Source organism: Ostrea edulis, chromosome 9, assembly GCF_947568905.1.
Source record: "Ostrea edulis chromosome 9, xbOstEdul1.1, whole genome shotgun sequence".
Classification (NCBI taxonomy): Eukaryota; Metazoa; Mollusca; class Bivalvia; order Ostreida; family Ostreidae; genus Ostrea; species Ostrea edulis.
The window spans coordinates 4,609,765-4,637,684 of record NC_079172.1 but is presented as its reverse complement, the minus strand read 5'-3'; the positions used below and the strand labels follow the sequence as shown (position 1 = coordinate 4,637,684).

General features: G+C 35.4%; 1 protein-coding gene and 1 long non-coding RNA gene across 5 annotated transcripts in view; one reads left to right on the top strand and one right to left on the bottom strand.

The window, feature by feature from the left end:
* Positions 1-18,363, top strand: part of LOC125659467 (hexokinase-2-like) — a 33,415-nt gene extending 15,052 nt beyond the window's left edge. Inside the window, exons 1-11 of one of the 4 annotated variants that reach the window (XM_048891143.2) lie at positions 5,003-6,439; positions 11,111-11,273; positions 11,763-11,902; positions 12,594-12,809; positions 13,003-13,102; positions 14,583-14,662; positions 14,820-14,932; positions 15,126-15,281; positions 15,422-15,561; positions 15,864-16,000; positions 16,684-18,363. In XM_048891143.2, coding sequence (XP_048747100.2) covers positions 6,293-6,439; positions 11,111-11,273; positions 11,763-11,902; positions 12,594-12,809; positions 13,003-13,102; positions 14,583-14,662; positions 14,820-14,932; positions 15,126-15,281; positions 15,422-15,561; positions 15,864-16,000; positions 16,684-16,803 — 1,512 coding nt within the window. In that variant the 5' untranslated portion in view covers positions 5,003-6,292 and the 3' untranslated portion in view covers positions 16,804-18,363. Of the gene's footprint in view, positions 1-5,002; positions 8,202-8,251; positions 9,126-11,110; positions 11,274-11,762; positions 11,903-12,593; positions 12,810-13,002; positions 13,103-14,582; positions 14,663-14,819; positions 14,933-15,125; positions 15,282-15,421; positions 15,562-15,863; positions 16,001-16,683 lie in introns of those variants that run through there. The other 3 variants (XM_048891146.2, XM_048891144.2, XM_048891145.2) reach the window with 3 other exon arrangements.
* Positions 37-3,118, bottom strand: LOC130050002 (uncharacterized). Its single transcript, XR_008798358.1, has 2 exons — positions 2,614-3,118; positions 37-135 (listed from the first exon to the last, which is right to left on the bottom strand). It is a non-coding gene; the product is annotated as an uncharacterized LOC130050002 (long non-coding RNA).
* Positions 18,364-27,920: the final 9,557 nt, after the last annotated feature.

Here is a 27,920-nt window from a genome sequence, read left to right as displayed (position 1 = left end):
TTTACAAAAGCAGGTTGGATACTTGCCTGCTAGAGTTTTAGATTAAACGACCTTCACCTACTGCATGTCGCATGTGTCAACTTCTCACAGCGTTAGGGTTGGATGGGATCCAGCACCAGTTCAACAAACTGGAACCTAGAAAACAAGTAGAGCATGTCCACAAACCTGCCAGCCTTGTGTATTAAATATGGAATATGGAGAAAATATGACCTGGGACAATAAATACAATGCTATTTAAGGAGTCCAACAGATAGGAATACTGCACTTTATATTATTGGAGTGAAACTCGTGTATTTTAATTACGAATTATGATACTGGTTATTTCTATGAACTTTTGAAACAAGTGAAATTATCTCATAATGCAGGAATGACACTTGGGGGCTTTTTGACATGAAGTAAAAAAATCTTAGGATCACAAATTGATTTTTCCATATATGTACTTGAAATTTATCATTGATCTTGTGGTTTAAGTTTTTTCTCCCTTGATATCATAGTTTTAATGTTGTTACACAATGGCATTGATGAATTTTATGGATTGATAGTAAATGGATAGGTATTAAGTCATTTTGTTCAATTTTTTTTAAAAAGAATTGAAATGAGTCCAAATTACTCATACAAGTCATTTCCTGTAAATGATAAAAATTTTATGCATTTATCTGTATTTTTTCCAAGTTTAAAATAAATTTGTTCTTCAAATCCCCTGAATTTTTGATTCCTGGACAAAAATGCAATCTCGTATGTAAGTCAGCTCTTGGTATAACTTTTCAGAGCTGATAAATATCATTCTTTTATCTTTTTTATGATATATTAGAAAAGAATAAATTAATTTCGGGTGAGAAAAAAGATTCACCACAATGAGATTTATACTACATTGTATCTTTTTATCTTCTGCAATGCAGACAATAATGTTTGTATCATAGAATGTTACAGCAAAAAATTGGCCAAATACTTGCACAAAAAGTATCATAGAAGTTGTTGGTCTTTTGGATGAGACCTTGGCCACCAGGGTCTTGTGTCAAGGTTGACAATGAAATGAAGAGTGTAAAGCACGAAGGTTTTACTCCTAAAGGTGGTGAATGAAAAATTATCATGGCTTCACACATACAATAACCCCCCATAAACCATGGTGTCATTGTTTGCAAAAATGCTTGAAAATGTAATTGGATCCAGTTTATGTGTTAGTTTCCTTTTTAATAACATATATTTCTTTTACTAAATGCAGTAATAGTCTTTAAAATAGATAAAGATGTATGTAAACAAGTTGAAAAATGTTTTTGATATATCGCAGATAAGAGTAGACACCAGTTTTACAATGGTGATTTACTGCGTACAATACCACATCTACAAAAGTATTGACAACCTTGAAAACTAGTACTGCGCAATTAGGTTTTTTTTTATTATAGTTTTTAGCAAATTGAGGTTTTACTGGATGCCAAGGTTACACAAGGGAAGAAATTACTTGTTATTGCTGTGACATTAGGTTATTACAAGGTTCTGACTTGAGATATATCTCAAAAACGGGCAGTTTATATTTGTGATAATGAATATTACATACATGATTAGCAATTCATATAATTATGTATGTACTTGTTTCCCCAACATGCTGCATCCACACGCAGTTTGCAGTCTCTGTAACCTGTAGTTAATGTTGTAAACTTTCTTTCTTTTTTGAATTTCCTTCTTTATAAAATGTCTTACTGTTATGCCCTCTGGGCCCAAAATTGGAATAAACTTATCTTATTTTATTACAGTAGCAACTGCAGACGCGTTTAAATAATTATAGACAAACAAACATGAAAATGAAAAGTGTCTGTCGTGAAATTGGAGATAATCGTGTAACTTGAAGGATTTTACTCGCAGGTTCACACACATAAACAGAACGGTAGTTGAATGAAAAGATGAGAATATTCAAGAATTGTAAGATTTTGATTTGAAAATCCGACTGATATTGAATGCTGCATGGTGAGCAGACAAATAATGTTTGATAGAACACAGAATGAAAATTGTCTTATCATTCAGAGCACATGTTTACTTTCTGTTTATACATGTGATGTAGAAAAAATTCTAAGAAATTGTGCATGTCGGAACAAATTTATGCAACAATCATCGATCAACTTATATAAGTGAACGTATTATGTAAATGTGATTAAATCATTTGTTTGTTTGGTATTCTGGTATGTCACAAGGCAGAATGCCTCCAGAATGTTGAATTATAACTTTAGAAGTTTATAGGATTGCTATATACATTATGTATATATATAAGATTCAATATTGAATTATAATTCTGTAAGTTTATAGTTTATAGGATTGCTATATAAGATTCAATGTTGAATTATAATTCTGTAAATTTATAGGATTGCTATATGATTTGCAGCATCTTACTAAAGTTATTAATATCCAAATTAAAGGTCTTAGTAGTTTCATGAAATCTTTTAAGTAATATTGTTGATGATTAGTAACAGTAATGTTGTTTATTATAACATATTCAGCAGTTTGAAAGAGTATTACCAACCCCCCCACCCCCCCTCCTGCACAGATTATTGAGAAACTAATAAAACTCTTTTTTAAAAATTATTTTAAGCATTCATATAAAAAAACATGATGTATTCTTACTTTAGGGAAGTTCCAGAATTATCCATAGAAATTCCGTACATATCTCCTATCTTCTTTTTTCTTCTTCCAGAATTTGCAATGTACTCACTCGTTAATTAACGTTTTGGAGAAATTTATGACGTACCTCATAATACTGTAATCTAGATAATGTGATCCAAATATGATACATGTTTCACCTATGGGAAGATGCAGAAAATATGAGCTTGATCTTTGTAACATTTTATACTAGGCAAAGTTTAGAGGAAATTGCACTGATCGAAGTTAAACTTTTGTCAGTATATGATTTGTGTATGTGCACATCCACATGATTTATGGCAATATGAATATGGATAGAGCAGATCTATCCAATTTTTTTCATCTCTATAAAAATACAGTTCTGCCAGCATGCTTTTGTGAAAATGCTTATATTGATATTTTTACTTCATGAATTTTGACCACAAGTATTACTCTCAAATAGTTTACAACTTTGAAATTTGGTCACAATATCTCCCTCAAGAATTGTAAAAGTGAGTTTGCATTTCAGCTGGATTGGTCCACCCTTGACCTACTTTAGGGCTTTAAGTAGGTCAAACAGTTTTCCAGACTTTTTTTCGTTACAGATACAGATATTGTTCTGAAATTTACACATAAGCTTCCTTTCAGAGGAATACGAGTTCAGTTTGCATTTCAACTGGATTGGTCCGTTCGTCCATGACCTACATTAGGACTAAAAATATGACAAACAGTTTTCCGAGCTTTTTTTCATTACGGATACAGATATTGCCCTGATATATAGTCATAGGTTTCCTCTTAGAGGAATACAAGTTCAATTTGCATTTCAGCCGGATTAGTTCATCCTTGACCTACTTTTAAAAAAAATAGGTCAAACAGTTTTCCAGGCTTTTTTTCATTACGAATACAGATATTGCCCTGATATTTAGTCATAGGCTTCCTCTTGGAGGAATACAAGTTCAGTTTGCATTTCAGCTGGATTGGTCCATCCTTAACCTACTTTTTGGAAAAAATAAATCAAACCGTTTTCCAGGCTTTTTTGTTGCACCATGACCTACTTTAAAGCTATAAGCAGATCAAATGGTTTCCTGGACTTTTTATCAATATAGATATTGCACCGACATTTTGTCACAACCTCACTCTCGGTGAAAATTTTATTCATAATCAGTTCACATGTCAGATAGATTGGTGCACCATGGCTCACTTTAAGGCTTTTCTATTCAGAATGTGTGTTGTATCAATTCAGAGTGCACAATATGCTTCCAGGTTGAATTTCACTCTCCGATGGGCGTATATTGTACCGTTTGCGGTACTCTTGTTTCAAAAAGGCAAAGCTTAATATTTTTGCATTTTGAAGGTACTTAGATTGGTCCTAAATGAAATCAAGCATGCAGAAGCATCTTTAACTCGAAGAGTCAAATCCCAGATCTTTTCTATCCATCTTTTTGCTCATTACTATTCCTCCTTTTGCTTGTTTTTATCCATCCATTTGCTTGTTTCTATCCATTCTTTTGCCTGTTTCTATCCATTCTTTTGCCTGTTTCTATCCATCCTTTTGTTTGGGTCTATCCATTCTTTTGTTTGCTACTATCCATCCTTTTGCTGGTTTCTATCCATCTATTTTGGCATGTAGATATAAGAAAATCTTCTCCAGAACACCGGCAATGGTAGCTCAGCGGGAAAGCGTTCACTTCGTAACTGGGAGGTTGTGAGTTTGAGTCCCGCTCATGCCATGGCTGCGTTAAACCTAAGAAGTTAAAATATGTAGTGATTGCTCCTTTGCCAAATGCTCAGCATTTAGAAGTGAGAATAATGGAACTTTCGAATATGACATTATTATTTATTTATTTATCAGAACCCTAACTGCTACGACCCTGAGTGCACGCTAAAGGTGGGTCTAAATTTGTGGATTCAATCTTCTCCAGAACCACTAGGCCAATTTCAATAAAACTTGGAACAAATAATCCTTGGGTGAAGGGGATTCAAGTTTGTTGAAATGAAGGGTCATGTCCCCTTCAAAGGGGAGATAATCACAAAAATGGGTGGAAGCATTTAAAAATCATCTTCTCAAGAACCACCTTTCTAGAAAAGCTGAAATTTACATGAAAGCTTCCTGACATAGTGGAAAATCAAGGTTGTAAAAATCATGACCCCTGGGGGTAGGGTGGGGCCACAATAGGGGATCAAAGGTATATATTTGAATATTTAGGGAAAATCTTTAAAAATCTTCTCAAGAACCACTGAGCCATAAGAGTAGAAATTTAAGTGAAAGCTTCCTGATATAGAGTACATTCAAATTTGTTCAGATTATGACCCTGGTAGAGTGGGGTCACATTAGGGGATCAAAAGTTTTACATGTTGACGTAAAGGAAAATCTTCTCCAGAACCACTGGGCCAATTTCAATCAAACTTGATGCAAATATTTCTTAGGTGAAGGGGATTCAAGTTTGTTGAAATGAAGGGCCATTTTGCTCAAGCTTGTGAAGTTGTCTATTGCTAGGAACTCAGCTGCTCAGGTTAGCAATTTGGCCATTTGCTAACATTTGAAATACAGACACTAAAACCTGCTATGTTTAGTAACACTGCAGGTTAAATTGTTTACCAGGGGTAAAAGATCGGGGTTTTTCGTACTGGTCAGAATGATTTACTAGTTTACCATGCTACTTGATTTAACAATATTTATTAGATCAGTCATATTTTAACTAGCCACAGGCAGACAGGCTACCTGTGGCTGGCGTTAGTGTCAAACCCTGTTTGGAAAATGTTGCTTCTCAAGTGTAACAGACCTGTATGAAATAAATGTCTAAGCATTAAATGAAACGTGTCCTAACCTCACCCTGGTACGTAATGAATGTGTTTAATTATCCTAACATTGAAATATTGAAAACATCTGCTAATTTGAAGTTTCATCAAATGTTACACCTTATGATTTACCATTACAGAAGAATTTTACAAATCCAACTGCAATTTAAAGAATCAAATGGCGGTAACCAACATTGAAATATATTAGACTTCCTTTTATGCCAGGCAACTTTGATTATTATTGACAATATGCAAGTTGAAGCCATTATCATTGTAATGAAAAATGACACTAATTAATACATGTTAATGTACAATGGATGCATGCACAGGTATTGTGATGTTATAAAGGATAGGTGAAATTCATACACTCTATTTCCCTACACTTATTGATTTACCAGGTTACTGAGGAATAGAGCATTTTGTAGTTTAGAAAAATCTACAGCTCTGTTTAAACTTTTGATAACAATTCTGGAGGTTTGCTCCAGGCTTAATGGTCATGCACACACTCTACAGAGCTTGTTATCAGAACACCACTCATTGAGTTTCAGTTGAGAAGATGTCATGTTTTGTGGCCAGACACTGCTTCTTATTGATTATTTGACAAAGAAATTGATTTTCCATGTTTTTATATAGTGGTTGAGAGACATCTGTGGGACTGTGTGCAGTAGTAGAGGATTTATATTTACTACCACACATACGTAGTGTCATGTGACCATGCAGTCTGTGACGTTTTTAAACTTATACATATAAGGACTGTTGTTGTGAGTAAATCCTTCCTTTATACACAAGTTCTGCTAAGCTGTGGGGAGTTTTAAAAACCCATTGAAAAGACTGCACACGTGAAGAAGAGTTTATTGGGAAAACTTGTAACAGGAAATTAAGAAACATGTCTGCCGGAGTTCAAGTCAGTGAGGAGGTTTCTGGGGTAAAGAAGGAGGAAGTGTATGAGGCAGCAAAGAAGATGATGGGGAGGGAATTTCAGCATGTGCTGGCATCCCTCCTCCAAATCCTCCCCGACTACGAAGAAATTCTGGTAAAACATATTAGATTTTATTCACCTGTTAGTTTCAAATGTCTGATTATATTGCAAATCTTAGCTACGCATTATTGCACGAGGAACTTGCTATAGAACTAATTCTTAACGCAGACTCCTTAATATGGACAATATGTATTAAATATCAATACACGTTGTAATTGACAATATAGAGTGTAAAATATTTGTCTCAGAATTCAAATCTCTTTACTGTCAGCTGTAAAAATAGTCACTGATGTCCTAAATGTATGGTATATCATGTTAATTTCACTACTGTGTATAAAATCTCATAAAACATGACATTTCAATATGTCACATTTGCAGGTCACCTGTCATATTTATGTAAAATCATTTTGGCAAAATGCCATTATTCATGGGTTCTGAGAATTGTGAGCACTTGTTGTACATCATTCTTCTAGTCCAAATCTTTAATTCTCATATAATGGTTGTCAGAAAACGTGTAGAAAAGTGGATTTTAGTAAGACAACATGTGTTTGTTTACTGTGTACGTCAGAAGTTTGGTGTGTCAGTCACCTTGAATTTGATTGGCTGATGCAATGGGTGTGTTCTGAAAGACGATTTCTATAGCAAGGCAGAATATTGATAATAAACAAAGTCAATTTAAATATTTGCAAAATTCTGAAATGAAATTTGACATAGTTCTTTATGTATAATGAGATGAATATAACATATAATATATATATATATATATGTAAGTAATAGATGCCCATCAATTTTTATGAAATAGATATTTTGCAATGTTTTTTATGAAAATTGCATGCTGTTGTTAGAGGCTTTCAAAGCATGGAGGTGGTTGACCTTTTTCATGAATTAATTGCCTTTTCTGAAGTGTTTTTATTATCGGGTATATGTAGTACATAAGATGAGATTGAAGATATGATATTACATCAAGAATCTTTTATGATCGTGATTCTGATGATTAAGGCAAAATAAAATTTCTCAGTGTCGTGTAGCATGCAATATAAGTTAAACTTGGGGGAGAAAGTGTTGGCGTCATGAAATATGATTAAAGATGCTTGGGAATTTGATAAGCAATATAGACTTATGTATTTGACATTCTTGAAAGTTTTGATTGATGTTTGCGTGATTTCATAAAGTTGTAAAATTTATAATAAGGATATTATTTTGTTAACAACTATGTGCAAACTTAATAGTAACACGAATTATTGACGTAATAAGTCAATTAAACGGGGGTGGACGATCAGATCGTAGCTGAATGATGTGAACTCACAGGATATTATGTTTCCTGTTTACATCAAATCCCGAAACTTAGATTTACATTGTTTACACACATGTGCTGCTGAAAAGTATGAAATTCTCAGTTTTTGTTTTAAATCTTGAATCTATGGATAATTAATGAAACTTGACTGCAAATTGTCAATATTTTAAATCAACAATTAAGGAACAGCATTCTACTTGGCTGACTGGTTTTGACTAACTTTGAGTTACGTCATTCAGGATTTTCCTTAAACTTTAAAACTTTGTGAAGTGTATTACGAAAAAGAAACGGGGTGTGTTTGGTGCAGTTTCAGACACTCTTGCACATTTTCAGTTGTGTTTGTAAAATTTACAAACATTGAACATGGATTCATTTTCTTAATAACCAGGAAGTGATGCAGAAAGTGACAAGATAGCAAAATTTCACTCGTGACTAGTTTTGAACTTTGAACTTTTTCAAAAGGCAGGAATGCCAGGAACAGAAGATATCCCCAAACGAACATCTTCCAAACGGACTCGCACGGTAAAAACCATGCTGTCATAGATCTCTGGGTTTGATTTGTTTACATTTTGTTATTTTTAGTTTTTTGTTGTTTGTTTACTTTGTATGATACAGAGGTTAAATACAGTAATCTCGTGTTATCCTATTTTTCTTTGAAATGATTTCATTGTTTTTAAACAAATCCTATGGCCTTAGTGCATTTAACCCACAAACATGTTTTGTAAGTATAAGGAGTTAAATGTACTGGTAATTTACTATGGTTGGTTTAATTGGTGTCTGGCCAATTAGATGTGTTGGCAAACATTTCCAGACATTGTCATATCCTTTTAATCTTAAAATTAAACCTTAATGATAAAATGCAACACGGTTTAATCTGCAATTCAGGTGTTACTTGAAGGTAAATATGGTAAACAAATTTCATACACATGTAATATTACACAGGTGAACTGATAATAGTGTATGTACTCCATTTGTCAGGTATGCAACATGTTAACAAGAAACACACCCTTTGTTTTAATTGCTATTGACTTGGAGGTTGTGCAATAATGAACATTGTATGCATCAGAACTCTCTCCTGTATCTCATTATTGGCACTTTGCCAGCCAATACCAGATCAATACACCAACAGAAATTCCTCTGTTTATTTCTGAAGGTCACACAGACAGGACATCTCAGGATCTTCTATGATATCTATTCAGATTGGGGAAATTCGTTTCTATAGGGGTCAGAGTGCATGTGTTCTGGGAGAGCGTGTACAGTGTTGTGTGGTAGATCCCTTGGTATGTGAACCGGATATTGTTTATCACTAACCTGCACTCCACTGAGTTCATAAAAGACATGTTACCAGAAACTGGTGATCAAGTTCCTAAGGCCAGTCAGGGTGCTGGTCAGAGAAAACCGTCCCGGAAACGGTCAACCAAGTCCAAAGATCGAAGTCAAGCCACTGTAAGTTCATTAAGGTCAAATAAATAGCCACTTGTGATAAACAATGTGATAATGGAGAAGTGTGTTTGAGATGGTTGTTTAGGGTGTAGCAGTTATAGGTAAAACTTATTTTCCTCACTGGCGATCCCTTGAGCTTCTTGATGACAGGTCATGCACATGTTTATACTCTTGCTGTTATTGTGAAGTCTGATGTAATTGAACTTTCTAATTAAGGGCAATTAATTCCTTGACATTTCTACAAGTGTCTGAGTATGAATGTGTTTGTTAAGATTTTGTTTTGTGGACAGTGATCTTTACCTGTGTATCCTGTGTTTGTATGAACTTTTGTGGCCTAGCTGTTGGTCCAACAAAAAAGGCCTGTATTGTTATTTATGACATCACTGAGGAATACATTGTGGGGGGTCTAATTGAAGCTGTCAGACAGCCATTATTAATTAACATGTTCTCAGTAGAAAATCTCTTATTTGCTTCAAGGTTCATACAAAACAATTATGCACAAACTATGTAAATTAAAGTTTCATAAGAAGAGAAGAATGTACATTTATTAATATATACATTTTGTATATCAAGTTCCAGTGGGTTGCAAAGACCACTTATAAACCCCACTAGTAGTTTGATTTTGATACTAGTGAAACTTGTAAAGGGAACATGACAGTGCTGTTTCATTAATGTCAGCATCCCCCAAGGAATTGTCTGTGACCTGCGCCATTCCTCTTGTAATCACTTTTTGTTGTTGATCTGGCAATTCTTGTCACATTAATGCTTCAATGAATCCTTATAATCAATACTTGCATGCAGGCCTACGTCAACAAATAATTATACATAAATTCCAGATCTTTCTTGCAGTTATATGCACATTGATTTCTCACAAGGAAATTTTATTACAGTCCAATTCATTTCCATTTATTTAAAATTTAAAATCTGTTGAAGGTCGAGAAGTTTTTCTTGCTGAGTACAGCTATATAGGGATAAGCTTTATTTATAGTACCAGTTATACATGTAACTATATACCTTAAAATTAAGGAAATAATCTTTTTGTAGAATTGGGTCGGGTGTAATTACTAAACATAATCTTAGAGCTGAAACTTTTGGGGCCGTGTGGGCCCCTGACCTTTCAGAGTTTACAGGCCTACATTGTGATCTACAGGCCCATTTTGTATTATTACTTGAATATTGACATGTGAAATTTTTTCCATGTATTTTGTACTCTCTAGCATTCAATTAAGTTTTCACCTGCTTTCACTTTCATGTTCAGTCTCTAGCTGTTAACCACAGGGGCATAACTTATCCCCTCTGTTCTCCATTACATTTATATGTATTTATTATATGTGTGAAAGAGAACAGAGGGGATAAGATGCCCCTGTGGTTATACTTTCCCTCATTCTCCATCAACTTTCTGGGACTTTGAGAACCCCTTTGATAAACTGCCTCATTCTCTTTGCACAGTCACAGTTTTGGTTAGTATATAAACAGTTGTTTGAAAAGTGGTAGTAAAATTTAAAAATTTCAACTAAACATGGGGATGTTTCAGTATTTAACTCGCTGTCCATTGGTGAGTCAGACTAACCTCTGCCCTGTACACTGTGATGCAATAGTTTATTGCAAGAATAATTAAGGAACTAAGATGTAGTACTTTCATGCTATGGATTAAGTAAATATCGATAATTAGTAGTGTACTGATTGTGAGACAACATACTGCAATTGTTTTGCAATATATCATATTTGTATAATGATTATAAATGAATTTGGGACACAAATAACTCTAGGGTACATGTATATTGTTTAACAACTAGTTGAAATTATCAATATCTCTGCCATATTTATATGATTGTGTTGAAAGTGAAATTCATTAAGGAGAACAAATTAGGATTCTGCTGATACGAGTATAATTCGGGAGATTATATAGGTTTGGTTTCATGTGTTGGTAAAATCTTAAACACTGCACTGAACAGTTTTTAATGATCATGATATTTTTCAAATTTCAGGTAGAAAACCTTGTTCGGCCATTCATTCTCAAAGATGAAGACTACAAACGTCTCATGGATATCATGTTGCAAGAGTTCAACAAGGGACTGGGCAAAGAGACGAACCCCACAGCAAAGGTCAAAATGTTCCCCACCTATGTCAGGGATGTTCCTGATGGTTCAGGTAAGGATTTGGTATAAAAGGTTGACCCATTTAGATCATTTTTGTCGTCTGACTGCTGAATAAAAATAATGTGCAGTACATGCAGTAATAGAAAATAGCTAGGTACAACTTTTGATTTGTTATAAATGTAATTCGTTATATTCAATAAGTTCATGAGTTATTTTAAAACTACAGGAAATAAAAATCAATGTAAACATGGATTCAAAGTTATGTGACTGATAAAGGTCAAGGTCATTTATAAAGGACACAAGGAAATAAAAATCAATGTAAACATGGATTCAAAGTTATGTGACTGATAAAGGTCAAGGTCATTTATAAAGGACACAATAAATTTACCAAATTTGAATATAATTAAACTTGGGGGCAGTAGCGTTTCCACAACCACACCTTGTTTTAGTGCAAAATACAAATTCTTCGTACCATTGAAGGAGTGTCTTGATTTGCGCGTTTCCTGTATACTCTCTGTGTCATGTCCACGTTTTCTTGTAGAGGATGGAGATTACCTAGCACTCGACCTGGGCGGGACAAATTTCCGTGTCCTCCTCATTAACCTCAATGGTCAGGAAGTTACCATGGAGAGTAAAATCTACCTAATTCCCCAGCACATCATGACTGGCACCGGTGAACAAGTGAGTGTCAATTATGCATGGAATGATGATTTTTTTGATTTTTTTTTAAGTGACACTAGTATGAATTCAGTGTAGTGAATGGAAAATGAGAAGTAAATGTTTGTGTTTTTAAAAAAATGAGCAGTCTTTGTTCTGTATATACGCCCATCTATTGATGGGCCATATTTATGGTGTAGGCTTTCTCGTCTGTCCATCTGTTAGCTTTTTCATGTCCAAGTCTTATTTTTACACTGTGAGGCCTAGATCTATCAAAGTTGTTCTGTTGATGCATCTTGGGGGGAGAACACAAACTAAAAAATACAGTTTATAGACAGGTCACAGTGGCCTCCTTCAGTACGTATACAAACCATGTTCAATCATATCTTACACACTGTGAGGCCTAGGACCATCAAACCTGGTCAGTTGAATGCATCGAACCATGCATGTTCAAATCATATCTTTAACATTGTGTGGCCATGCAGGACCATTAAACTGCATGTAGTTATAAATACATACAACACTTATTCTCAAACATCTGACTAAGGCTGTGTGAAATTTTAAGATGTATTGAATGTGGAAATATATTTCTTTACCTGCCAATAAGCTGATTTTGAAGTGATTCAGAAATTAGAAAGATTTTTTCATGTCATGTATATAGAATAGATAAACATTCAGATTATATATTGATAGAATATGTTTTGTTTCTTTTCAGTTATTTGACCACATTGCAGAATGTATCCACAAATTCATGACAAATCACAATCTGCTGGATAAGAAGATCCCCCTGGGTTTTACGTTTTCCTTCCCTTGTAAACAGATGGGTTTGAACCACGCCGTTTTGACGCAGTGGACGAAGGGATTCAAGTGTGAAGGAGTGGAGGGAGAAGACGTGGTCAGACTTCTTCATGAAGCCATCAAACGGAGAGGGGTATGTCGCTGTATGATGCCAGCAGAATTAGATAATGTCGATAAATTACAAACTGCAGTGTCTTATTTCGTAGGAAAAACAAAAGTGTATAGATATGTTATATTTGAAACAAATACCAAAAACGTGATCAACTTTGAATTGTTTATGTGTGAAGCTATGTCGGTAGTTTTATTTTGGTCTGTTGTTTTGACAGGATATTGACGTTGAATGCCTAGCTGTGATAAATGATACTGTGGGGGCGCTGATGTCGTGTGCGCACAGTGACAGAGAATGTGCAATAGGTCTTATATTGGGTGAGTACCACACAGTGACAGAGAATGTGCAATAGGTCTTATATTGGGTGGGTACTACACAGTGACAGAGAATTTGCAATAGGTCTTATATTGGATGAGTACTAAACAGTGACAGAGAATGTGCAGTAGGTCTTATATTGGGTGAGTACCACACAGTGACAGAGAATGTGCAGTAGGTCTTACTTTGGGTGAGTACTATAATGAAAATTCACACCAGGAAACCTCAGCAAACACCATCAGGTGATCATAGGAAAATCACCAAATTTTACATGCACTTTGCTCTATAAAGTTGGGATTTGCCTTTAAAACAGGATTCTCTGGTGTAAGACTGAAGTAAGTTTGGGAAATTATTTGGTTTAATTTGGGAAATATTTAGGTTTACTGAATTCATATCGTGTGATCTTTTCGGAGGAACAGTGTACAACAGTTTGAGATTTATTGCAAGTCATAAACTGATATTGCAGGAACATTTAATATCATATATGCATATTGTATCGGTAATCAATATCTGATGGCTCTATTAGAGAGGTACACACAAGAAACAGTCAATTATACATTCATGATAATGTTCCCAAAAATAATATACATGTATAAGATCATTCTGAGATGGCAAAGAAGACCAATCCTAAATCCAGACACCCCCCCACCCCCTCAATCTTATCACTAGTTGCCTAGACACACCCCCACCCCCTCAATCTTATCACTAGTTGCCTATGATGAATGCCTCTTTGAATTTTTTTCTTGTGTTTGCAAAAATCAATGTATATGACTGTGCATAGTAATGCTTACAAACAAACAGACAAACAAATCAAAAATATAATCTCCCAGCTAAAGGTGGCAATGTCTTATGTAAGGGTCAATATATGATTATTGTATTGATATCCCATTGTCCTAGATTTGCCTGTAAGCTTTCGTGTGGTAGAGGCTTAAATCACCTTTATGCAGCTGTTTACTCCAGCCAACACAAACTTGTGACGTACATTTCTCAAGAAGGTCCATTGTTAAAAAAGTCAGCCACATTGATTCATTGGCGAGTGAAGTCTGTTATGTTCTTGTACTTCCATTATGTATGTAAATATATTAGTCACCTAAGCTGACTTGGGGATGAGTTTTAATTATGTTTCTTGCTTACAGCCGTAACATATTTTGTAGACAGTCATATTGATTTTATTGTATAAACAGACAGACGATGGATTCGCAGGCATAAAACATATGATAAATATTTATGCTTTGCGACACAGAACAGTGAATTTATGGGATAACATGCTAAATAATTTTTTAACATATTCTTGAAATTAAAGTTTTGTGAAAATCATTACATATCAGATCTCGCAAAGCCTTAGCTATGTGTGAGGTTTCATAACTCAATTTACCTATACGATATATAGAATTGCACAGCTTGCTTACTACCTGAAATGCCACTGAGAATTTTTGTAACAGTTTCAGTACTCATTAAAAATTTTTATTCTTTACCTAACAGGAACAGGAACTAATGCCTGTTACATAGAGAGACTAGAAAATGTGGAATTGTGGGATGCTGACAATGATGAGCCCAAACAGGTAAAATCATATCCTTATGAAATTTTAACTGGTATAGAACAATGGACACTGAACTGTGAATACCTTGAAGGTTCTAATTTGCTAGAATTCTCCCAAGTTTGCTGTTAAAATGGATTGGTACAAAGAGATATTCTATTACCATCAACTTCATTGACAGGTTATGATTAATACTGAGTGGGGGGCCCTAGGAGATGACGGTAGTCTAGACTTCGTCAAAACGGAATACGACAGGCAGGTGGACAAACACTCCATTAACCCTGGCAGACAAACGTAAGTCAGAGGTCGGAGATCATTTCTCCAAGCAAGGGGCCAAGAAGTTAAAGATAGTCGATAATTCACAACTTTAAATTTTCTTGTGCATGATGACAAATTATTCAATACATACAAGACATGCATTTATTTTTGTGTACTTATTATCCAAATGTTCTAATATTAAAAGAAAAAATGTATTTGTAACTTTTAGGTATGAAAAAATGATCTCTGGTATGTACATGGGAGAAATTGTCAGACTGGCTCTGGAGAAACTACGAAAAAATGGACTTTTGTTTAATGGGAAGGGATCAGAAGAATTGTCCACCAGAGGGCGCTTTTACACCAAATATGTTTCAGAAATTGAAAGGTCAGTATCAAGACATTTTGTTAAGGAAAACTATGTCTGAATAAAATTGACTTACTTGCTAAATTTTATGAATTTGTTAATCGGTAACTTCTGAAAAATATGATTAATTTTCTGATCTACATTGTTTTATTCATGAACAGTGATGTTGATGATCACTTCAAGAATACCAAACAAGTGTTTGACGAGTTAGGTCTAGAGAAATATTCAGATGAGGATTGTAGAATTACGCAGTATGTCTGCTCTCTGGTGTCAACAAGAGCTGCTTTCTTAGCATCAGCAGGTAAGTTAAAGGTCCTGGAAACATATATTTTGATATTGTTAAAAGAAATTCCTTGCGCATGCATAATTGCATAAAAATAAATGTAGATAACATGTAAAGAGTAATTTAGCAGTCTCATGTTTGCTAAAGAGATGGCAGGTGAAGCAAAAAAGAATTATTCCTAGGTCACATGTCAAGGACGTACTATGGGTAGTTTCTAAGGGATGCATTAATTTGCAGTTCCTATATCAGTTAGAGAAGAACCCTATCATGAAGTAGGACTTTAATACACTTGTTTCAGTATCTATTTTATTTCTCTATAGGTATTGCTACTCTTTTGAACAAAATGGGTCGACCAGATGCGACGGTTGGCGTTGATGGGTCTCTGTACCGTTTCCATCCCCACTTCCATGACCTCATGATGGAAAAGACTGAACAACTCCTCTCACCGGGAATTAAGGTACACATTCCAGTGGTCATTGGATCAAAGTAAAGATTCAGGGCTAGGCCTGGAGGTTATAAAACTTTTTTGAGCACGTTTTCATAATCAAACTCTAAAACGTACTCTTACTCAAAAGTGAAGGTTATAAAACGTTTATAAAATCATTCTCATACTCAAATGGAGTACAAGCTCAAGATTTTTCGAGTATGCTTGGAGCTTGCTCAGAGTTGTACTCAAAACAAACATAGCTGAGTTTGAGTATGAGTACAGTAAAAGTTTTATAACCTCCAGGCCTAATGTCTATGTAAACTGAACAAAGGTAGAAATCAGGAACAGCCTCTTGGACAATATAGCCAAATAAATTTTCAGTTTCATTGAAGGTTTGAAAATACACGAGCATATGATGAACTGGCATACTTCATAAAGTGCTAATGAAAAACATGCCTACATGATGCATAGCAGTTCATGTATTTTCAAAAATGAAATTTATTTCTTACGTTTACATTCTACTTTCATTTCTGTCGAAATTCCCAGCCGTTGAAATAGATGTTCTATATCAAAATTCATATACTCAATTGTTCACAACTGCAATGTATTCATGAGGAAATGGCTTTAATGATTACAATTTGTAAAAATATTACAAACATTGAAACTGTAAATTTCTAAGGATTAATAATACATAGTTGTATTGTACATTGTAGTTCAAGCTTATGTTGTCACATGACGGAAGTGGAAAAGGTGCTGCCATTGTAACGGCTGTCGCTAACCGACTACGAGATTCTGGTAAAAGCAGTATAGGAGAAAACGCAGTAGAAAACTAAAGATTACATTTCTGTTCCATTGAAAACACCAAAAAATCAAACTCGACTACAAATTTCAGTGGAATCATGTTCCCCACAAATGGTAGAGCTGGATGCAGTTGTAGAATGCTTCCTGCATCAGAAATTTTAAAAGATCTTCGTTCATAGTAATTGTCTGGGCGTACACTTGCTTTCATTTATGGTTTTAAGAACTCTAAGGTATCCGTTTAAAGTGATTGTTGGAACTGTGTGAGACTTAATGGCTGATAAAAAAAAGCAATATCTTTTTATTGCATTTGGACGTGGTAGCTATTTTATGGAAATGCACTCTATGCTCAGAGATCTCATATGATATGCATAAATGAATGCATTGCTTGCTATGAAAGGAGATGTACACGAAATATATCGGGATAAAGTGTAATTTTACTCTGTTTCAGTGAATGAACAGACAGCCAAATAGTACATCCAAATTAAATCTTAACAGTTTGTTTCCATTTTTATCCATAAAATTGATTTATTTATACAATGTTGTTTTATCATTTTCTATTGCTATACATATATTTTATGACGAAAAGATGTACATTAGCAGCTTTTAGTTTAGATTAAAATATTGTATGTATTTAAAATAAATGAAAGAATGAGGTGCAAGTACTTACAACAATAGAATGGTGAAAGAAAGAGAGAGGGTTTACAGTTTTGGATACAAAAAGTTATATGCACTAAATGTACCAAGACTTCCGTGTCTAGAGAATAAGGAAAGAACTTCCATTATGTTTGAAACCTCCATTGCACTCTGCTTTTAGTTAATGATAAGAAAATCACACAGTTCACATTGCTTTGCCATATTTTAAAGATGGACATTACAGAGAGTAGTTTGGTATGTTTAATCTACCTCCATGTTTGCCCTTCTCCCTGAATGACATAAATTAAAAAAATAAACAAAAAAATGGACTAGTTTAATATTGGGCTTTAGTGAGTTCATCTCCTCTGTAGCTGGTTTGCTTTTTTTCTTTGTCAATCATTCAAGAGAGTATCATGGTGTTGATTAAATTTTCATTTTAAAAACACCAATCTTGAGCATTTTGTCATAATATATTGATCAACACCAAGTACCGTAATGCATCTTACTGGAAGAGCTTAATCTCAATCTGGGGCATTAAACTTTGTAAATATTTTTGGGGGGAAATGAGTTGGGAATTTTATTTTTGTTAATATAGAAAACCTAAAATTGTGATAGATAAAATGTACAGCTGCTTTGTAACGCGGGCCCTCAGAATGTCTGATTACCATAAATACGTGTAATGTTTAGGGTACCAGTAGTTTTGGAGCCGGTGCTTTGTATTTAAAACTGGAGTTACATACAATACAATCTCTTTTTATGACATATTTAATGTAATTATTGAAACTGATTTAACCTTGCAATTATCCCTCTCAGCAGAAAAAAGAAAACAGACCTTGATCCACCTCGATTTTCCACATAAGCCTCTTCTGTGTTCATTTGTTTGAGTCATCATAAAAAGATGACATTTGTTATAATTTGTATACATGCTGTGTAAAATTAAACAGAAAAACTGAATCTCAGACATTGTGTTTTGTCATTATGAAGTATAACAGCTAGGTATTGAGATCCTGGCAGCTCATTTAAGGTAGCTCACTACACTAAAGTTTATACTCTTTATGACACTACATCACAAGATGGCGATTTAAATGTTTTGTGAAATTATTTGTATTGATCGATTTGTTTGTCTCTCATTGTAGCTCAGTGGTTAAAGCATTGGGCTGGTGAACCGCAGATCTCGAGTTCAAATCCGCCAGTCTTTTGTTCATGTGTTGAAATTTTTTTGAAAATCATGTTTTTATCCAAATTTGCATATTTTCTGCCTTTTTGGCATATATACTTATTATATATCGTCATATGTTTTATGATTAAATCAATTCGTACTGATTTGAAAAACTATTTCAGGGTGTAGTGAGCCACCTTAAGCATCATGTTTGCTTTTCTGAAATGATATGGGCACATTCAATTTTAGCCCAAAGAAGTATGTTTACAATTAATGAAATTTGGCCCTGTTAATATGCAGTTTAATGTAATGTCATTTAAGAAATGAATTTCATTTTTGAAAATACACAAGTACACGACCTCAGCATACTTCTTAAACACATTGGCATTTCATAAAAAGTATGCCACTTGAAGTGTTCGATGTCCATACCTTAATTAACTCGTGAGCTGTCCTCAACACTTGTAACTTCTCCAGAACCACTGGGCTAATTTCAGCAAAATAAAAAATCGGTATAAATCTTGAGAACCACTGATCCAATTTCAATCAAACTTGGCACAAATCTTCCTTGAGCGAAGTGGATTAAAGTTTGTTCAAATGAAGAATTGTGCTCCATCAAAGGGGAGATGATTAAGAACCTGCAAAATTAGGATGGCCAGAAAAGTTAAAATTTATGTGAATGCTTCCTGATACAGTTTTGCTTCAATTTGTTCAAATCATGGCCCCTGGGAGTAGGGTGGGGCCATAATAGGGGATCCATGGTGAATAGGGTGAATCTTTAACAATCTTCTCCAGAACAGGCCCATGGTTTATCCTATTTAAATGCAAGCATTCCCAGGTAGTGCAGGTTGAAGTACGTTCAAATTGTGGTTCGTTGGGATAGGATGAGGCCACAACAGGGGATCAAAGTTTTACCTGGAGATATATTTCTTATTAGGAAAAATCTTTCAGCAGGACCATGAATTAATATGTAATCATCCCCAGGTAGTACATATTTGAAGTTGGTGCAAATTTAACTTGGGCAATTTATATAATTTCTATCGGAATATTCCCAGCCATTGAAATAGTCGTACTATATTTATCAAGATTCATACGCACATTATTCACATTCGTAAGGAAATGGTATTATTCTAATTGGTAAAAATATTGAAGGTAAAGACATTGGAAATATAAATATATGGTGTTGAATTTTCTTTAAAATGATGCACTCCATTCAGGCTTCAATCTAGCTGCAATAATGTAGCCCTCTCCAATGTTTTGGGTCGCCAGTGATCAAAAGATTTAAGGATAAGACATTTCTAAAAAAAAAAAAAAAAAACAAAAAAAAAAAAAAAACGTTCGGATGTTGGAAATATGGAAGTGAATTGGCAGATGTAATTATTCAATGGTGAACACATACATTGTATTTACATTTCCGATGCCTTTGTCTTTGATATCTCTACAAATTGTACTACGCACAAGTAAACTGAAGTTGGTATTTGAAAATAGATGCTGGAGTCCCTCATTGACAATATGTAAGGGTTAATGTACGAATATCGCTCCATTGCTTTTAAGGAATGGAGTGATACGAGTACATCGACCCACTTAAAATCCACCTTTGCTGGGCCCCTTGCTACAACTAAACTTTGTGCATTTTAATCATGTCTTACGTTTTTCATTCTTTTGTTGCATGCATTTATATCTACTTGTATAAAGGTTGACCTACTTTCCGAACACTCCATTCCTGAAAAATAATGGAGTGTTCGAACAAAAGAATGACGTCATAGGTGGATTTTAACTTATATAATTTAGTGGTCTTTCACAGTCTGTTGGAATTCCAAGGGCATGAATTGTGCTCCTTTATTAGCTGCTTTGCTTTTATTAGGTCACTGAATAAACTCAGGTGACTTTAATATTACAATTGCATGGTCAGCATTCGTCCTTTAACAACTTTTCTATATCTTCTTGATAATTACCATTTTAAATCCTTTCAAATTTGGTATGAAGCATGTTTGAGACAGGGGGTGGGGTGTAAATTGTAAATTTCAAGCCCCCTGGGGCCTTAGGGACAGGGCAAAAATTGACCAATTTTCAAAAATCTTATCTACAACTGCATATGTGTAAGAAGAAATAAATGCATAGTGATGTAGAGTAGGAAGGCATCTACCAAAATTGTAAATTTCATGATCCCCTCCAGGGTTGATCCAAAATTATTATAACAATGATTATTTTCTTTATCATTTGAAATTCTTCTTTAAGTTTGCTGACACAGTTTAAAGCTATATGCATATTTAGGAAAAGCCAAAAAAACCAAAAAAAACAACAACAAAAAACAAACAAAAAAAACAAAGGATGTACCAAAGTTGCGAATTTCGCAACTCCAGGGCTTTGACTCTAGGATGTTAGGATGTGTCCAAATTGGTCATATCGTGTTTTTGTTACATATATCATATCATGTAAAGCCTTTTATCAGTACATACACTTTCGAGGGCATTTAAGTTTAAAAGAATACATTTAGTTTTATACTGTTGCTGAATTTTAGAATTTAGCTTAGAGGTATCCAGAACAGGTTTTTTTTTTATCAAGATTTCGTAGCCCCTGGGACTAGTGATACGATACTCAGGTGACTGATAATGCCTGCGGGCCTCTTGTTTATGTCGCAGTCACATGTCGGATTGGAAACAACACAGCCGAGCCGGGGCAATACGACAGGGCTAGATTCTTTGACAGGGACGTCGGCAAAGGGGCGGCGGTCGCCGCCCCAACAATTTTGCCAAAATAATAAAAATAAACAAATTAAAATGAAATAAATAAATAAAAACAAAATACAAAATTAAAAGATATGTTACGGCGATATCTACTCATTGGAGCGGGAGGATAAACAAGTGTGAAATCTATTGATTACACAGACGTAAAATGGGATGTACATGTGTGTCTGTATACCTGTACATGTGTGTCTGTATACCTGTACCTGTGTGTTTGTATACCTGTACATGTGTGTCTGTATACCTGTACATGTGTGTCTGTATACCTGTACATGTGTGTCTGTATACCTGTACATGTGTGTCTGTATATCTGTACATGTGTGTCTGTATACCTGTACATATGTGTCTGTATACCTTTACCTGTATGTCTGTATACCTGTACATGTGTGTCTGTATACCTGTACATGTGTGTCTGTATACCTGTACATGTGTGTATGTATACCAATACCTGTGTGTATGTATACCTGTACATGTGTATCTGTATATCCGTACATGTGTGTCTGTATACCTGTACCTGTATGTCTGTATACCTGTACATGTGTGTCTGTATACCTGTACATGTGTGTCTGTATACCTGTACATGTGTGTCTGTATACCTGTACATGTGTGTCTGTATACCTGTACATGTGTATCTGTATACCTGTACATGTGTATCTATATACCTGTACATGTGTGTCTGTATACCTGTGTGTCTGTATACCTGTACATGTGTGTCTGTATACCTGTGTGTCTGTATACCTGTACATGTGTGTCTGTATACCTGTACATGTGTGTCTGTATACCTGTACATGTGTGTCTGTATACCTGTACATGTGTGTCTGTATACCTGTACCTGTGTGTATCAGTATACCTGTACATGTGTATCTGTATACCTGTACATGTGTGTCTGTATACCTGTACATGTGTGTCTGTATACCTGTACATGTGTGTCTGTATATCTGTACATGTGTATCTGTATACCTGTACATGTGTATCTGTACATGTGTGTCTGTATACCTGTATGTCTGTATACCTGTACATGTGTGTCTGTATACCTGTACATGTGTGTCTGTATACCTGTGTGTCTGTATACCTGTACATGTGTGTCTGTATACCTGTGTGTCTGTATATCTGTACATGTGTGTCTGTATACCTGTACATGTGTATCTGTATACCTGTACATGTGTGTCTGTATACCTGTGTGTCTGTATATCTGTACATGTGTGTCTGTATACCTGTACATGTGTGTCTGTATACCTGTACATGTGTGTCTGTATACCTGTTCATGTGTGTCTGTATACCTGTACATGTGTGTCTGTATACATGTTCATGTGTGTCTGTATACCTGTACCTGACCGCTGTAAACAATAAAAGGGGCTTCACAATCTAATTGGGAGCTTCATTGTTGTAAATGCGGGTGTGCTACAAATTGTTCACCGGGCTGTTACACCCCAAATTGTCGCCCTTCCCAAGTCGTCGCCGGCGACGATTTGGGGTTTCTTATGTAACACCCCAAATAGTTGCCTGTCCCAAATCGTCACCGGCAACAATTTGGGCATAATCTCACACCCCAAATTGTCGCCCCCCCCCCTTGCTGCAACTATTTGGAAACATCATTTACATACAGACTGGCCCTGTTTGTAAACTCCTCCTTCTCCTCTCCTCTTTCTTCTTCTCCGGGCTAGAATAGGTCCTCAGTACCCCTTGCTTGTCGTAAGAGGCGACTAAATGGGGGCGGTCCTTCGGATGAGACCACAAAAACCGAGGTCCCGTGTCACAGCAAGTGTGGCACGATAAAGATCCCTCCCTACTCAATGGCCATAAGCGCCGAGCATAGGCCTAAATTTTGCAGCCCTTAACCGGCAGTGGTAACGTCTCCATGTGAGTGAAATATTCTCGAGAGGGACGTTAAACAATATTCAATCAGTCAATCAATCAATCAATCAATCAATCAATCAATCAGTCAATCTTCTTCTTCTGTGGTCCAGCTATGACCACAAAAGGGTTTCTGGACCTTACAACCATTTTAATCTTCTACGATTTACTATGATCACGGTATTTGTTATTGTTGTTTTGGTTGGTAGTGGTTTTGTTACTATTGAAAGAATTCTTGTTGTTGTTGGTAGTGTTGTCATTGTTGTCTGCATGAATTATTTTCGTCCAGTCCTCCAGAGAGAGAGAGAGAGAGGGGGGGGGGGAGGAGAGAGAGGGGGGGGTGTCCGACAATAAAACGTTTTGCCTTTTGTTGTAGGGTCATTCTGCTGAACATGGGGTTGTTAGGTCTTGTGCATCGCGGATTGACCTCAGATTATGCTAGATTACGCCTGTTAACAGCTGTTTGGACACTCTCCCACCGTTTGAACACTCGTGAAAACCTCGAGAAACACCCAACCTTCCTCATTATTTCTCAATACAGTGTATGTTTTGTTTATTTAACTCATTGCGCTGCTCCCCCCCCCCTCTAAATAAGTAAATTAACAAACAACCAACCAAACACACAAATGAAACCTGTGGTTAGTCCCATATAACCTACATACAAAATGTTATCTCAATCGGCTCATTACAGCTCGCAGTGCTTTGAGCTCGCGATCAAGATATTTCATGTGGTTCGTAAACACCAGAGATATTGCAGAATTGCTGAAAATTGAGCACAACTCGCGGTGTTTTAAGCTCTCATTTCAGACTTCTAATTTTTGTGGAGGCATGACAGGGGGTCACTTGTAATCTACATACAAAATTGTAGTGTATTTGGTCGACAAACACCAGAGATATGGGTGCGGACAGACAGACAAATAGAACAAATGAAACCTATGTATCCCCATTTAAGAGGGTGTACAATAAAATAACTTCTGTGTAATCTCTCCTTAAAACGTCAATAAAATATTAGCGGGCGACGATTTAGGACAGGCGACGACCCTAATGATAGTGCAATCTTGTCCCAAATTGTCGCCGGGGTGACGATTTGGGATGCCTGGCGACGATTTGGGATGGGGCGACGATTTGCGGTGTAATATGGTCGATCGATGTTTGGAAACTATAATGATTCCCGGTTGCAAGTCAGGAAAAAATTATCGAAAAATATTAGAATATATAAGCATATACATGTAGATCAGAAGAAAATACTGAAAATTAGATGAAATTTAACGTCTAAAACAATTTGTTGAGATATTTATTTTTTTTTACCTTTGTCACACATATTCCTGCATTTCAATTTTTAGAAATGGATGGACTAACAAGTATCAATAAACCTGTTTATCTTAATTTCCTAAGCGTTGTCTCGGTAAAAGGAATCCAAAATTGCGTTCTTTAAACCCCTCTTGGTCACATGTATGCATGGTTATAATATGACGAAGTATCAAAATAATTACTACATTTTGTCTATACTCTATGATATTTTAAAAGGAAACTGATCTTATGTATTGCAGGTATTGAAATCATCGGTTCAGATACATTAAGTACAGTAAACACAATATTTGTGAAAATACATGTATCTTTTTAATCTATTTTTTAAAATCTTATTTTCAGGTAAGCTAATTAATTCAAAATCTGAATGTTGCGATGAAATGATTGCTAAGTCAAGGATTCCAAAATGAAATTGTTATTCGATATTGCTTCATCAAATTTCTAGTGTCTGCAAATTAAGAGTTTCAGTTTAAAATTAACGAACATTTTACAGTTGATTGGAATTCAGTCTTACGTCTGAGTTTGTTACATGATACTGAGGTCTGGCTTATAAGTATTCCAGGAAGTGTCTGTATACGACATTGACAGAATAGGAAAAGGGTATCAAGATTCAGGTGGTAATCTGAATTAAGTTAGTTAGACCCCCCCCCCCCCCTTTCGATCCAGTTCGCCTCCCCAATGTCAAATACTTGCCGACTCCTGTGTTTGACGTTGTCATACACACAATTTTTTTTATTTAGATTAATTAAAGTGTAACATAAAATGTCAAACAATATATCTGCTGTTCATTTTCATCTTGGTTTTGTTTAGATGTGACCACATTTAAATGTATGAGAGGTTCATCAAATTATCCGACTAGAGTACAATGTAAATATATAACTTTCTTATGTCAAATAATAAAAAAAATATATATAATAAAGCTTATTTTGAGAAAATTAATCGTTAGCTGGGGTAGGGGCACAGGGGCCCACCCCGAGCTGGGGTAGAGGCCAACCCGCCCCCTTTTTGACATTTCCCGTTATTTTTCATCATGCAAAATTAGCTATTTCCATGTGCAAAGCTAAATTGGCAACCCCCACCCCACGCGCTTTTTAGCTCACCTGAGCTGAAAGCTCAAGTGATCTTTTCTGATCACCCGTATTCCGGCGTCCGTCCGTCCGTCTGTCCGTCTGTAAACTTTTCACATTTTCAACTTCTTCTCAACAACCACTGGGCCAATTTCAACCAAAGTTGGTACAAAACATTCTTAGGTAAAGGGAATTCTAAATTGTTAAAATAAAGGGCCAGGCTACCTTCCAAGGGGAGATAATTAAGAAAAGGTAAAAATAGGGTAGGGTCATTAAAAAATCTTCTTCTCAAGAACCACTGGGCCAGAAAAGATGAAATTTATAGATAAGCTTTATTAGGTAGTGCAGATTCTAAATTGTTAAAATCATGGCCCCCGGGGGTCGGATGGGGCCATAATAGGGGATCAAAGTTTTACATACAAATATATAGGGAAAATCTTTAAAAATCTTCTTCTCAAGAACCACTGAGCCAGAAAAGCTGAGATTTAAATGAAAGCTTCCTTATATAATGCAGATTCTAAATTGTTAAAATCATGCCCCCCCGGGGGTCGGATGGGGCCACAATAGGGGATCAAAGTTTTACATACAAATATATAGGAAAAATCTTTAAAAATCTTCTTCTCAAGACCCACTGAGCCAGAAAAGCTGAGATTTATATGAAAGCTTCCTGATATAGTACAGATTCTAAATTGTTAAAATCATGGCCCCCGGGGATCGGATGGGGCCACAATAGGGGATCAAAGTTTGTTTTCTTTTGTTGTTTGTTTTTTTTCTTCGTTTTTTTGTTGTTTTTTTGTTTTGGATATAGTGCAGATTCAAGTTTGTTAAAATCATGGACCCCGGGGATTGGATGGGGCCTCAAGGTTTTACATACAAATTTATAGGAAAAATCTTTTAAAATCTTCTTTCAAGAACTACTGAGCCAGAAAAGCTGAGGTTTATATGAAAGCTTCCTGATATAGTGCAGATTATAAATTGTTAAGATCATGGCCCCCGGGGGTCGGATGGGGCCACAATAGGGGGTCAAAGTTTTACATACAAATATATAGGAAAAATCTTTAAAAATCTTCTTCCCAGAACCACTAAGCCAGAAAAGCTGAGATTTATATGAAAGCTTTCTGATATAGTGCAGATTCAGGTTTGTTAAAATCATGCCCCCCCCCCCCCCCCCCTGGGGTAGGATGGGGCCACAATAGGGGATCAAAGTTTTACATACAAATATATAGGGAAAATCTTTAAAAATCTTCTTCTCAAGAACCATTGGGCCAAAGAAGTTCACATTTACATGAAAGCTTTCTGACATAGTGTAGATTCAAGTTTGCAAAAACCATGGCCTCCAGGGGTAGGTTTGGGGCCATAATATGGACTACGGTTTTACATGCAAATATATATAGAAAGTCTTCTGATAAAGGCCAAGGTGACTCAGGTGAGCGATGTGGCCCATGGGCCTCTTGTTTGTTTTTACAGCAGTATAGTAAATGGCAGTGGAAGAGTAAGAATGTAAGCTTGAACTGATGAATTGAATCGGAGACATGTACCGGAGACGGTTATACAAAATACAAATGTTTATTGGCACAAACACAATTACAATAATTGGCAAAGGCCCATTGAACATCAATACATAATGTTTACATAATTTTATATTATATATGTCTCTGATTGGATCCGTGTAATGAGGCACCCCCACCCCACCCCTCACGATTTAGGATTTTGAAATTTGGGCAATACCTTTTATCCTTTTAGTTTTATTATGATTATTTTATTTTCCTTGTCAAGAATTTTCAGACTTTTCTCCTCTCCAACCCTCCCCTGTGCTACGTGTCTGACTATCATTGTTAAAGAATTGTTCCTCATTTTATTAAAAAACTTGAGATTCATTTCTTCTATTAAATGATGAAAGAAAATCTTTTTTGTGACGCTATAGAAAAAAAACAAAAAAAACTGTACAGAATTTTACAACACATAATAAGGAACAAAAATTAATTCACGTTTTGTGTTCCGAAGAGCCATCTATTCTGGATATAACTGGAAAATTCATTTTTAACAATATATGCAATTAACAATATATTTAGTGACACTGTATTTAACTAGGCCTATATGTGTTATGTAATAACTTCCTTTTCTTTACTTATATATGTAGCCTATATACAGTATTTAGATGTATTTTCATGGCCCTTGGTTGGAAAAATAAATATATGTTCAACAGATGAAGTAATATCAGCTGTTTGCACTTTTTTTTTAAAGAGTCCATGTCGGCGTAACAAGTATCAGAAGTTTGCCTATGCTTATAACATTACTGTAAGTGAATGCCATGTAAAGGTTATTATTATTGAAAGAATTACACTGTAAAATTCTAATATGAAGACGTCATCTCGCGTCTGGTTGAT